Source organism: Ipomoea nil, unplaced genomic scaffold, assembly GCF_001879475.1.
Source record: "Ipomoea nil cultivar Tokyo-kokei standard unplaced genomic scaffold, Asagao_1.1 scaffold2826, whole genome shotgun sequence".
Lineage (NCBI taxonomy): Eukaryota > Viridiplantae > Streptophyta > Magnoliopsida > Solanales > Convolvulaceae > Ipomoea > Ipomoea nil.
In genome coordinates this window covers 3,109,417-3,123,012 of record NW_017619254.1, presented here as the reverse complement: position 1 = coordinate 3,123,012, position 13,596 = coordinate 3,109,417, and the positions used below count along the sequence as shown (strand labels likewise).

At 35.7% G+C, this 13,596-nt stretch overlaps 3 protein-coding genes across 3 annotated transcripts; 2 read left to right on the top strand and 1 right to left on the bottom strand.

Annotated features, from left to right (window-relative positions):
* The first annotated feature begins 723 nt into the window (after positions 1-723).
* LOC109158707 (probable protein phosphatase 2C 65) lies at positions 724-3,602 on the top strand. The gene is made up of 5 exons (XM_019306605.1): positions 724-1,274; positions 1,398-1,709; positions 1,979-2,096; positions 2,194-2,417; positions 2,963-3,602. Exons 1-5 carry the CDS (start codon positions 1,029-1,031, stop codon positions 3,281-3,283), a joined length of 1,221 nt encoding a protein of 406 aa, XP_019162150.1. The 5' UTR covers positions 724-1,028; the 3' UTR covers positions 3,284-3,602.
* A 2,581-nt stretch (positions 3,603-6,183) lies between these two features.
* On the top strand, positions 6,184-11,442 carry LOC109159049. Its single transcript, XM_019307047.1, has 11 exons — positions 6,184-6,324; positions 7,491-7,666; positions 7,871-8,052; positions 8,174-8,758; positions 8,852-8,929; positions 9,189-9,519; positions 9,641-9,840; positions 10,020-10,096; positions 10,328-10,429; positions 10,881-11,067; positions 11,163-11,442. Exons 2-11 carry the CDS (start codon positions 7,492-7,494, stop codon positions 11,250-11,252), a joined length of 2,007 nt encoding a protein of 668 aa, XP_019162592.1. The 5' UTR covers positions 6,184-6,324; position 7,491; the 3' UTR covers positions 11,253-11,442.
* On the bottom strand, positions 11,441-12,759 carry LOC109159053 (macrophage migration inhibitory factor homolog). Its single transcript, XM_019307052.1, has 2 exons — positions 12,533-12,759; positions 11,441-11,776 (listed from the first exon to the last, which is right to left on the bottom strand). Exons 1-2 carry the CDS (start codon positions 12,641-12,643, stop codon positions 11,549-11,551), a joined length of 339 nt encoding a protein of 112 aa, XP_019162597.1. The 5' UTR covers positions 12,644-12,759; the 3' UTR covers positions 11,441-11,548.
* Positions 12,760-13,596: the final 837 nt, after the last annotated feature.

Sequence of the window (13,596 nt, the reverse complement as noted above, 5' to 3'; positions counted from 1 at the left end):
GTGTCCACTTAGAGAGCTCAAATGATGGAAAAAGGACTCAAATGTGAATCTAAGCCTTCCTATTTTTCAAAATGTGACGTAATTGGGCGAAAAACTAATCTAGGAAAAGGACGTTTGGGACATGCGTTTTAGGCATGTCTCAAACGTCCTCAATTTTAATTTTTTTTCACCTCACCGTCAAATTAAATCACAAGTGGGAATTGCGGTCTACAGGAGACCGCACGTCCCACTTGCGATTTAGCTGACAGCATCCATGTTTGGAGTTCAATCTGAACTAACTATCATATACGAAGCTCGTGTTTGGAGTGGTATCAGCTAAATCGCAAGTGAGACTTGCGGTCTCATGTAGACCGCAAATTCCACTTGCGATTTGATGGTGGGATGAAAAAATAAATAAATAATCGAGGACGTTTGAAACATGCCTAAAACGCACGTCCCAAACGTTCTTTTCATAAATTAGTCCATCACCCAGCTGCGTCACATTTTGGTAGATAGGCTTAGATTCTCATTTCAATCTTTTCCCCCTCAAATGATTAGGAACGGGAATAGAAAGATAACATTAATATGCCATGCATGCATTATTATATTGTGGAGATAAATATCCAATGGCCAACTTGCATGGTTCAAGATGACGATGACATTGATGATTGATGATTAATGATTAAATCCACCACCACGAATGTAACAACGAACCTTTCTCCACCCACACTGACGTTATTTATATTCTTTTGAATCGATCTTTGGAATTTGTTTATCCCAAAAGTCATGAATGTCACTCTCATCTCATGAGATAAACATTCATGATTTGGCCTGCTTAGCTTGTGTTTGTTCTCAATTGCTGCTTTCTCTCTAAACATACATACAATCTCCTGAACCGCAGTTTCCATCTAGATCAGATCCTTCAATCCGATTCCCCTTTCTGTTTTCCATCTTCAAATTCGATCAATTGGGAGATCAGATGCCATTCATCTCCTGATAGATCAAATTAAACTAACATCTTTGAAGATCGGATCGGAAAACTAACGAGAATGGGCGGATGCTGTACGTGCCAGAGGGTTCGGATTGAGAGGTACGATGGATACAGAGTGGAAAATGCGAATTACAGAGTAGAGCGAGAGGTTGAGGATGAATATGAACATGATGATGATCATGGAATTGTGGGAAGAGCAACTTTTGGGGCACAAGTCAGGTTGCATGGATCCTCTAAATATGTCTCCATGTTTTCTCAACAAGGTAAAAAGGGAATCAATCAAGACGCCATGACCGTTTGGGAGGTAATTAATTCAATTCAATTCCCCCCATCCTCTTTGATTTCTAGCCTTCATATATATAAATTTACCTACCTCATTATTATTGAATCCAGTTTAATTTCTTTCTCTCTTTTCTTTTGCGTTCAGAACTTTGGAGGGCAGAAAGGTTGGTACTTCTGTGGTGTTTTTGACGGGCATGGACCCTCCGGCCATAAGGTGGCGCGTTACATCCGCGACGGCTTGCCTTCAAAGGTTTCGATGTCATTGAAAGGAAATAATTATTCTTGGGATAGCAGCGCTGACAATCTCCAAGGCGGCGACATTCAGAATCATCCATTATTTATCAAGTCCAAATCCAATATAATCAAGGCCTTTAAAGATATGGATCATGAATTAGAAGGCGACTCTTCCGTTGAGAGCTACAGCAGTGGCACTACTGCCATTACTGTATTTAAACTGGTACATACCAATCACCTTCTCCACCACACACATGCGTCCATCTTGTAATGTCTGTAGTTCGCACGAGAGAGGTAGTTCTCATGTGATTTGTCATATATATATATATATATATATATATATATATAGGATTGGGATGAAAATTACCCCACCCGTGAGAACTACGAACTTCATTGTGTATTCATTGATAACGAATTGTGTATCTAGAATCAAGTCTTTTTTCAATTGTGAATTTTGTAATGCTTCCTGTGACTTTGTGATATGATCTTCAGGGTGAATATCTGATAATTGGGAACTTAGGGGATTCTCGTGCCATAATTTGCACAAGAAATGATGAAGGTGCCCTTGTTCCTGAACAGCTCTCTGTCGACTTGAAACCTAACCTTCCAAGTATATATATATGATTATTGATTTAGCTATATTTCATTTTCTTCTTTAAATTCTGAGTGAAATTACGGACTTAGGGTTTCCATTAATGTGCTGGTAGGTGAAAGGGAACGTATCACAAGCTGCCAAGGAAGAGTAATGGCGATGAAGGAAGAGCCAAGTGTGTTCAGAGTGTGGATGCCTCATGAAGACTGTCCAGGGCTAGCCATGGCAAGGGCTTTCGGAGATTTCTGTTTAAAAGACTACGGCCTCATCTCCACCCCGGAAGTGTATTATAGAAAGCTCTCCGACAAAGATGAATTCGTCGTTTTAGCCACTGATGGGGTACGCCACCCTACATTTGCTTAGAGTGTAAACGCTTCAGTTACTATCCAAATCTAATCATGTCTATGACAACCTACTCAAGTTGGTCTAATATGATCATTAACTTGGTAATCACAAAGTTATAAGTGTGACTCTTAGTGAGAGAAGTTTATTAGTCTTCTTGGTTTGAGTTGACTGCATTTACGAGTGCAAGTTACCTAGAGTGCAAACGCACTTATCTAAAAGGCAAACAATTCAATTACGATCTAAATCTAACCATATCTAGAGCAATTCCAACCAAATTGATTGGACAATTAACTTTCAGTGAGAGAATCTATTAATTGAGCTAGCCAAAATTTACAAGTGCAAGTTGTCCAGAGTGCAAACGCATTTACCTAGAGAGAAAACGGTTCAATTGGACAACTGCAGTCAAGTTGGCCAAACTATTCACTTCACTTACACCCGCAGCCTTTTTTATTTCAACCCCTAGGATCTACCGTACACACTTTAAGAGCGGTTTTTGTCACTAAAAAAAAAATCTAATTATGTCTTGCTTTTGGTTTCAGGTTTGGGATGTGCTGAGCAATGAGGAGGTGATCAAGGTGGTTGCTTCCGCCAGGAAGCGATCCGCGGCGGCGCAGCTGGTGGTGGAACGTGCGGTCCGGGCGTGGAAAACAAGGTACCCGTGTTCCAAGATTGACGATTGCGCAGTCGTGTGCTTGTTCTTCAAACGCCAGAGCTCAGTGCTCACAAAATCCGCCTCGCAAATCATTGCTGATGACGACTGCCCAACCAACGCCAAAACTGACGACGGCCTTGATACTGTTCTCGACTACAAGGTTAAAGACGACGACGCAGGCGAACTGCTGATTTCGCCGGCCACATAACGGCGGCGCTACCTAACGTCGGTGCGAGAAGGTTGAGTATTTGAGTGGAGACAGTTTTCTACAACTTGTTTATCTGTCTGTATGTACAGTTTGGCTGTCATTTCATCGAACACTTTGTCTTCTCCAACACACTGCTGAAACCTTTTAACCCGTTTAGGCTTTGAACATTTGACATCATAGAAGAAAATGGGAGGATTCATATGTATTTATGTTTCAATGTAGTCGATTCCACTTGAGTATATATCATATCATATAATGTTACCTATTTGGAATAATTCTTTATATGGTATCATCCGTCCCTCAAAAGTGGATAGATTTGTAGTATATATGATGGAGTTGCTTCCTTTTGATTTACAGGGAAGTGTGGATTTTTTAGTGAATTTCACTTTATAACTTTAATTGACAAAAGATTATATAGGTAAATCAATTTAAGTTATTCATAACTTATAGATTTAAATGGATAAGGCAATAAAGACTTGTTTGGTCTGCGAAAAATATTTTAAGGGGAATAAAATTTCATTGAAAAGAAATTACTAGAAATATAAATTTTATTGTTTGGTTGATGGGAAAAGATACTGAGAATATTGATTTTATTATTATTTGGTTGCATTTGAAATTGTAATGAATAATAAGTGTAATGATGTATATACCCCTACAAAATAATAAAAGTAAGGAATAAGGATCAAATATGTCATTGAACTACACACAATGTGATGAGTCTCATAATAACACAAACTGATGCAATTGAACCAAAAGTGACATGTTTACTTGTTAACTTGCTGATGTAGAGATTATTATATTAAAATAATAATTTTTTATTTTATTTTAATAATTTTAAATAACATTTTAAAAAAAAGGGTTTCTCTTCGTCTCCGACAACCGAAGACGAAGCGAAAAACCTTTTTTAATTTTTTTTTTGTTATTTAAAATTAATAAAATAAAAAATTATTATTTTAATATGATAACATCCACATCAGCAAGCTAATAAGTAAACATGTCATTTTTGGCTCAATTGCATCATTTTGCGTTGTTTAGTGACCCAATTGTAATTTTTTTGAATTCAATGTCCTAATTGTATTTTCGTGTATAGTTGGATAGCCTATTTGACCATTTTATTAAAAGTAATAATAATAAAAAACAAAACAACAAGGATAAAATTGTCAAAGTCACCTCATTTTTTTCTTCGCAACTCTCATGAAAACAAAAACTCATGTCCTACTAAGAATTTTGTTTTCTTCAAATGAGAGTAATACATTTTTTTATGATCAAATCTAAAAAATAACATTTTCCTTCACTTTAAGAAAAATATTTTTTCATGAAAAAACTTTTCCATCCAATCAAACATCCCCTAAAATTTTCTATTTAAAATGATTGTTATACCACATTACCATGGACCTTGTAAGGTGAACAAAGTTAATTTTTTTTTCCAACTTAAGGTTTTTTTTTTTTTTTCCAAATAAAAGTAATAAAATGTATATCATTAAAAAACTCCAATCAAAGTATTTCAAATGACACCCATATTGATATTTTTATTATAATATTTTAAATGAACATACAATTATATTAAGTCGTTATGTACCAGGACTATGTGGTCTAATGGTACCCGGGTTGGACTTCCATTTGGAAGATTATGAGTTCAAGCCTCAGTGGAGGTGTTATTGGTTTTTTGTGTTTCAGTAGGTTGAGAAAGTATATGAACAGATACTACAATGTAATAGAGCCAGTAGCTTTCAAAAAAAAAAATATTAAGTCGTTATGTGATGTTCATTTTCAATATGCTAAAAGTTAATTTTTAATATACTGTATGTTCATTTTTACAATAATATATGATCATTTTCAAAATACTATAAGTTTGTTTTTACAAGTGTAATGCATCTACATTATAATTATGCATTTCAAAATATTTATTAATGAAACATTGCATGTTCATTTTCACAATATTATTTGTTTATTTTACAATATTGAATGTTCTTTTTTACAATAATAATGTAACTATAAGATAATACAAATAAACCTAAAATAAGTTCATTAAGACAATAATAGAGTTCATTTTCACAATACATAATATTTTTTTTTTTGAATGCCACAATACATAATATTTATTTTATCAATATTACAAGTCTATCAAGTTTCATGAAATTAGCCAACAAATCAACAATAATCCATCAATAATCAAGTAAGATTCATACACAGTACCAAGAAAATAGTAAAGAACACTCTTATTTGATATTTAATGTACTCTGTTACAATGTAGTATATGTTTATACATACTTTCTCAACCTATTGAAACTGCTTGACCACAATCTTTGATAATATTTTTATGTTTAATAATACTTTTAATTAAGTTTTTAAATATAAATTTTGTATACTAATATATTAATATAGACAAGAGACTAACAAACTTCCCATCTTTCCCTCTGCCATTACTACCATGCCATCACGCAATCATTGTGCAGTTCCATTTTTCCAAAACGGAAATTAAAGTAATTATATTTTCGATGAAACAACCATACTATTACATTTGTTTAAATAGTAATAAGTATTTAGAGTTAATACCGTCTGGAGTCTTTTGAGTATGGTAATTTTGAATTACCATCTATAGTCATTTAATTTTTAAATTGTTAACATCCATAATCCAAATTAACTATTCATAGTCTTTCAATTTTTAAAATTTAACCAGTTGCGATCCTTTTTGGAATGACTACGAGTGGTTAAAATTTTATAGTTTAAGGACCATATGTGGTTAACTTGGACCACGGATGGTAACAATTTGAAAGTCGAAGAATCATGTGTGGTAATTTAAAAATTTAGGACTAAATGTGACAAAATCACTATACTCGGAGGACTCTAGATGGTATTAACTCTTTTGTTTTATTGGAGCAAATTAGAAAAAAGTTGGGGTGCATCACTATCGTGAACCATCACTGAGCTGTCGCTTTATACTTGTACACGTATACTCCCTCAGTCTCTCTCGCCCATTTCGCGCCTCCGACTGTTCCGTTCACTCGAAGCTTTCGCTCTCTTCTTCCTCTGAATGCTAGGTCCGTATCTTTCACCTCTCTTTCAATATACACGCATTTTGTGTGCTCCGGAGCATCATACATTTGATTCGTCGGAACTTGGTCGGAGAGGTTTCATTGATAGTGATACGACGGGACGAAGCCACAATCTTCATTTGTTTGATTTTTTGAATGATTTTGTGTGGACTTTGCTAGAGAATATAGCGCCCTTCTGTTGAATGTTGATTGTTGTCCCTGAAATCATCGGTTTCTGTTGTTGTTTTTATTTTTAATTTTTGTATTACTGTGATTCCTCGTTTTCTATAGAGTATAGACAAGATAGGTTGCATTAAAAAAAATAAAAGAAATTAAATATTGCTGAGGGGTTGATACTGTATCTTCTGGGATTTTTAATAATTTATTACTGAGGGGTTAATAATGTATCTTCTTGGATTTTTAAAAATTTACATAATTTGATGCTTCTGTTGTTTGTGTAGAACTATTTTATGATTTTTTATTTTTTTTTTTATCTTTATAAAAGAAACACTACCTGGTGAAGTGATCGGAGTGACAAAGTGGTTACAGTTATTGAAAGTTGGGAAAGTGGGGAAAGTGGCTTAGGAATCAAGTAACCACTAGGCAAATATTGTATATTACTGTCTAATGGGATCTTCTTAAGATTAGGCTAGCTTGAGTGGAACAAAGTGTTGTTTTGGGAATTGCTAAAGAAGGGAAAAGAAAAAGCATAAAACACACTCACAATGCAGGGTTTGTAATTTTGAAGGAATTCCTTCCAACAATCCAACATGATGGATCCTAATGTTGGGTTGAATTTGAACAGGCTGGGAACAGATTTGTATAATATGCTTCATTTCTACTTGCACACATTATATGTGGGTCAGAATGAGTTGCATCAAACCCATGTAATGCTTTTTCAATGAGGTCTAAGTACAAAAGTGAATTGCATAAGTATACTGGTAGAGTGCAACAGATAGTGATACACCACAACTTTATCTAATTTGCTCCCTTTCCAACTCTTACTTGTAGAGTGTGGAGCATTTTCATCTTCCTGGTGAATTTGCATGACATTCTTGATTTGGTTATTGATTTTTGGTCAATTACTTCTGATTTCGCCTATATTGTGCCTTGTGTGTTTATGAATTGTCTTAATAAGATACAATGATAACAGTTGTCCATTTGATTTTCAGGATGAAAGCAGGGAAGAAAATGCAAACCTTCACACCCCACCAATATCCACCATCATCACCAAACCAGCCATTCAATGTTTCAGGTTTTAGGAATTTAAAGAAAGGTCAACTTGGTGGTATTATATTTGGCTGCAAGAACGACACGATCAAAGAATGCCTTCTTAAACAACTCTTTGGTAAGTTTCAAGATTATAGCCTGCATGAGTACTTGGTCCTGTTCTTTCATCCTATGTTGTTAAGGAGGACATACATGTTGACAATGTGTTATAAAATAATTATCAAACATAGCATATGATTGTTGATTATACCTTGTACATGTTTATCTCTATTATGCCCCTTTCCTCAAACTATTGTCTGTTCTAACTTCTAAATATTGACAGGTTTGCCATTTCAACACTTCTCCTATGTAAAGAATATAGTACCAGGTCTTCCGTTGTTCTTATTCAACTACAGCGACAGAAAACTCAATGGTATCTTTGAGGCTGCAGGCACTGGCCAACTGAATATTAATCCATATGCGTGGACATCAAATGGTTCAGAGAGAACACAATTTCCTGCCCAGGCACTATAGCTGACTTACCCTTTACTTTTTGTTTTTCCTTTATTAGTTCTTGTGTTGTCACATTCTATTTTAGGGTAAAAGATTGGTGCTTGTATGTAAACTATGTTATTTCTTTCTCAAGGTTCCAGTACGGGTCCGGCTGCAATGTCAACCACTGTTAGAAGATCAGTTTAAGCCTATAATTTTGGACAACTATTATGGTCAGAATCATTTCTGGTTTGAGCTTGATCATGCTCAAACCAGTAAATTAATCTCTAGACTGTCTTCTCAAGTAACTGGTCCAAGTAGCATCAGTCCACGGACTGCAACAAGTAGGATGAATATATTCAATGGTTTCAAGCTGCCAGGTCCAGAAAATGGTTTTGCCAACTCTTGTGAGTCTACTGGGGCATTAGTAACTAAAGATTCTCTTCATCTGAATGGTGATAACCCGAAAGGGGAGGTGTCTGGAGGTACTTTAGCAGAGCTAGGCGAAAAGGACCTAATGTACATGAAACTAAAGGAATTGGCCATTAATCTTGCATGCTCAGACGCCCCTGTGACAGGACAAGCAGTTGAAAGTGCTGCTCTGATGGAAAGTGATTCCAGATATGAGGCTGTGGAGCATGACACTTCTCAAGAGCCAAATGCAGTTTTAGAGGATTTGGATGAGAAGAACGACAAAAGCTCATTTGACTCAACTTCTTATCCTTCAGTCATAGCTCAGGTACATGTTATTACTAATGAGTTTGCTGATCTGTCTTTTACAATGGAAATTATCATACTTGATTTATACAGGTTTTGCTTTTGTTGATTTCAGTTGGTTCAAGGAATGGAAGAATTCAAGGCTTTTAAGGAAACACATAAACTGAAGGTGGATTGTTTGGAGAAGAAACTGGTATTTCCTATCACTATTCACTGTATCAATCTCAAATTCATTTGGCACTTAATGTGATCTGCGGTAGTAAAACTGCATTCTAAAGCTACAGCCTTATTTTGATTTGAAGTTGAGATTATCTGCTTCCGGCATGGCAATAAGCTGATCAAATTTAGTGTCTCTCTACACTTTGTAATTCATTTTACATGTGTACTTTAGATACCAATGCTTCATAACTGTTTGTTTTTCCTTTCTCCACTTTCTTTGCATGGCATTTCAGGCTGAAGCAGAAGAAGAGATTCAGCAACTAAAAAGTAGATGTGTGATGTTGGAGTCGGTCTCTACTCCTTTAATGGTACACGCTGATGAGACAATGAGTCAGACAGTTGGACTGGACCTGGTCACTGAGGAGTCTATATATTTAGTTGGGGGATATGATGGTGAAACATGGTTATCAGCACTAGATTTATATTCTCCTTCACCTAATGTAATAAAGTCTCTTCAACCCATGAACTCTGGTCGATCTTATGCTTCAGTTACAAAGCTGAATGGAGAAATTTATGTGCTTGGTGGCGGAACTGGGCCAACTGGCTGTGTGTGGCATGACACAGGTATTGCATGTGTCTCTTCCCTTCTGCATGATGTGTCAACTTTGCATAATGGATACGACCTTCTATTTTTTTTTTTTTTACATTTGTTAGAGCCCAGTTCTAGTACGACTATTTTGTGCAGTGGAATCATATGACCCAGCAAAGAACTTGTGGACTTTGCACCCTTCTTTGAAAGCGAAAAAGGGTAGTATGGCTAGTGCTACTTTGAATGATAAGATCTTTGCCATTGGCGGTGGAACTGGACATGACTGCCTTTCTGACGTTGAAATGTATGATTTACAAGTTGGACGATGGATTACTACACGGTCAATGCTGAAGAAGGTTATTTTTGGCCTTTATATGCATGTTTGCATTTTTTACTTGGTTTGATTTCAAAATTAACTGCCCTTCAAACAACAACAACAATAAAAATAAAACATTGGTACTTGATGCTTTCCTTCTGGTCCAAAATGCTCCATAATTTGTTTCTTATAAGTTTTGGTATGTTTGTCTATGTTCAGCGATTTGCTCTTGCTGGGGCTGAACTCAATGGTGCCTTGTATGCTGTTGGTGGATATGATGGAAGCAACTATTTGAAGTAAGCTACAATACTTTGCTATACCTTTTATGGCTACATTTATATAGACAATTTTTAAATGTCTTAATGTTCCCCATGAGGGTACTAAACCTGCAACGTATCTCCTCGTTTGATAAAGGAAGGGAATGTTATCACCCCATGTTAAGGTGGTTCTTATTGGTCTTGAACTTTCCTGCTTTTTTTCTCCTGTAAATTTTCTTGTGCCTTGACAATGATTTCATGTTGTTTCAGGTCTGCTGAAAGATTTGACCCCAGAGAACATAGTTGGACCAAGATTAAGAGTATGAATACTGAAAGAGGATGTCATGTGTTGGTTGCGATGGATGGAAAATTGTATGTACTGTTTCGCCCTTCTCTTCAGTGCTTGTCTTTTGTAGTTTTGAGTAAGTTGGTCCAGCAACTTTGCCTGGGGTTTCTTAAGCCTTTTGACCCTTATTTCGATTTGTATCCCCATGTCCCCTGCAAATTGAGTTTTATTCTTTACCATAGATAGAGAGCATCACATCATGAAATAAAATTAAAATATCCCAAGGCCCTGATTTATGTTTGATAGTCAACTGGGATGGATGAATTCATTATTCATGAATGAATATCCTCTGTAGAATTTCACTTGCAATGAGAACGCCAATTGCTTGTTGCTCCTCTATTGATTTACATGATAAAATATAGATATGCACTGGGATGGATGGAATCATAAATGAATATACCCTGTAAACTTTCTCACTTTGCAATGAGAATGCCAACTGCTTGTTGCTGGTCTGTTGACTTACATAATTAAATGTAGATACACATTGGGTGGATATGATGGGTCTGCAATGGTGGCAAGCACTGAAGTATATGATCCTCGTCTTGGGAAATGGATGGCAGGAGAGCCGATGAAGCATTGTAGGGGATATTTCGCAGCTGCTGCTCTAAATGACACGATTTTTGTCATTGGAGGGGTTAAATCAGGAGATGACATAACGGACACGGTGTGTTACATTTCTTCCTTGCTGCCATTATGCTTAGATTACACCGCGTAATATATTTGTATCATCATCCTAAAACTCTCCTACTGTGATGACAGATTGAAGTTTATAAGGACGGCCAAGGCTGGCAAGAAAAGAGCTCGGGCACAATAGGAAGAAGGTGCTTTGCATCAGCCATAGTTCTTTGAGGGGATTCTTGAAAACCTCCTGTGAATTATAGAAAAGCTGATCGAACACAAACCATCTGAGATTATGATGGAATGAAATCTGCGAATTTAAAGCGCAATTTTGTCATATCACACCTGAGACTATTGTGTGATTTTTTGAGGCTTTTGGTAAGCCTATCACTGAAATGTAGGGTGCCAATACTAGACTAAATAGCCAAGCCAATGCATATTCATTTTACTGCATCAAGGGTACAACATTACAATCATCAAACTAAGACCTTATTATGCTTGTTGAACACAGATCAAATGACTTTTGACTACATTTTGGACAATCTTTTTGCCAGTGTGGTATCGTAGACCTTGAGGACGAAGCGAGCTCTGGGAATGGAGAGTTTGTTCTCCAGAATTGTGCCAATGGTAGAGATGAGCTCCCTCTTAACTTGAGTGGTGATGCCTCCCATGGACACAATCTCTGCCAGAGCTGCTGCCTCTTTGCTGCCTCCAAAGGTTATGTTTGCAGATCCTTTCAGGATGATCATCACAAACTGTACACCACCAATTATGTTTGTTAAACAACAAAAAGATAGATAATAATGGATCCAAAAGCAAATTAAAGGGAGAAAGAAGACTTCAATCAAAAGTGTTTTTATCCCTATCTCTACTTTACAAAAGGAGAAAAAAAGAAAAAGAAAAAGAAAAAAAAAAAAGCTAACCTCACTCACTTATCATGGAAAAATGAAATTACACTAAGCCTGACTCAGTAGGCCACAGTAGTTCCAATAACTTAATGTGTTTGATTCATAGGTTAGACATAAAGGAATGTGAATGAAAGCCAGTTCGATTGATGATTAATTTAGTCTTGTTTCTTCGATTGGTTGATAACTTTTTAAAACACATGTATATGATTAACTCAGTCTTATTCCTCATCATTTTATCCCTATTGATGCTTTGATGTCATTCAAATAGAGCAGAAATTCCAAATAGAGCAAAAATTTCCAACCAAACACGACCCTTAATGTCAGGCTTAGCTTCGAGGATCACATTAACACGTGAGTTGACTCAACTGACAGATTACAATTTATAATAATTCAACAAGTAATTAGAATATATATGTAATTCCTGGTCAATATACGAGTTGGCTCAATCATATTATCGGTGATTATAATATGTATGTAAGAGATAGGATATCCAAAATCTGGTTTATAATTAATTAATTTTGTGATGAATGAGCAGCACTATACTATAGGCAGTGAGGGAGACATAGAGAGATCAGATAAGGAGGGAGATGGAGTAGTACGTGCCTGTTCGGGTTTTCCGATGATGGTGGCGACGGCGGTGGTGGCTTCCCGGGAAAAGGATTCCACGTCTACGTCTTCAAGCTTCACATTGGTTGATATATCTAAGCAAGGCATCTTTTTACTTTTTCTTAAATATATATATGTATATATATATAATGTCACTGTATATATATATGATGAAGGGAGTTGAATTGATAGATCGATCGAGCTTAATTGTTACGATGCATGCATCCTTTGCTTCAAATTTATAGTTGGGAGTTGGGACGGAGCCGAGCATATATGCTTTTTAACAATTTATTATTTATTTAATTCACTTCCGCCCTATTCACATTTAATTAACTAATCTCCCCGAAGTTTTGTTCCAAATACTACCTGGCCTACACCTTTACTAAATCTATTTTTTATATTATTTCTTTTCGACTAGACTTATCTTTGCTGATCCATTTCATATCTTGAAAGACGATGTTATTTGTTCTCTACATAAATTTTTATAACAAATTATTGTGTGGATCGTGGTCCACACAGTTGTGTGAATATAGACCACAATCCAAAACGACGTCGTTAAATATTATGAGTAAGAATAATATACATTACGTGTTAAAATAATGAAACTTCTAAGGTAATATAATTTACATTATGTTTTAGAATAATATACATTATGTTTTAGAATAATGTACATTATGAATTATAAAAATGTATGTTGTTGCGAGTTGCATGAAAAAAAGGAAAAAATTTACACAAAATGACGTCGTTTTTGGACTATGGTCCACACATCTATGTGGACCACGGTCCATGCAATAACTATTGAGTTTTTATAGTTGAGAAGTGCATCTAAATATTGGTACAATATATGTGGACCACGGTCCACGCAATAACTATTGAATTTTTATAGTTGGGAAGTGCATCTAAATATTGGTACAATATGATTTTTTTAAAGAATTGACACAGCCACACAAGGTCAATTAGAACTACATATCAAAAAAGGACACTCAAGCACTCCCACACAAGTTTTAAGATAGCTAAAATGTGATTAAAAAAATATTTGATATATTAATTAATTTGTAATG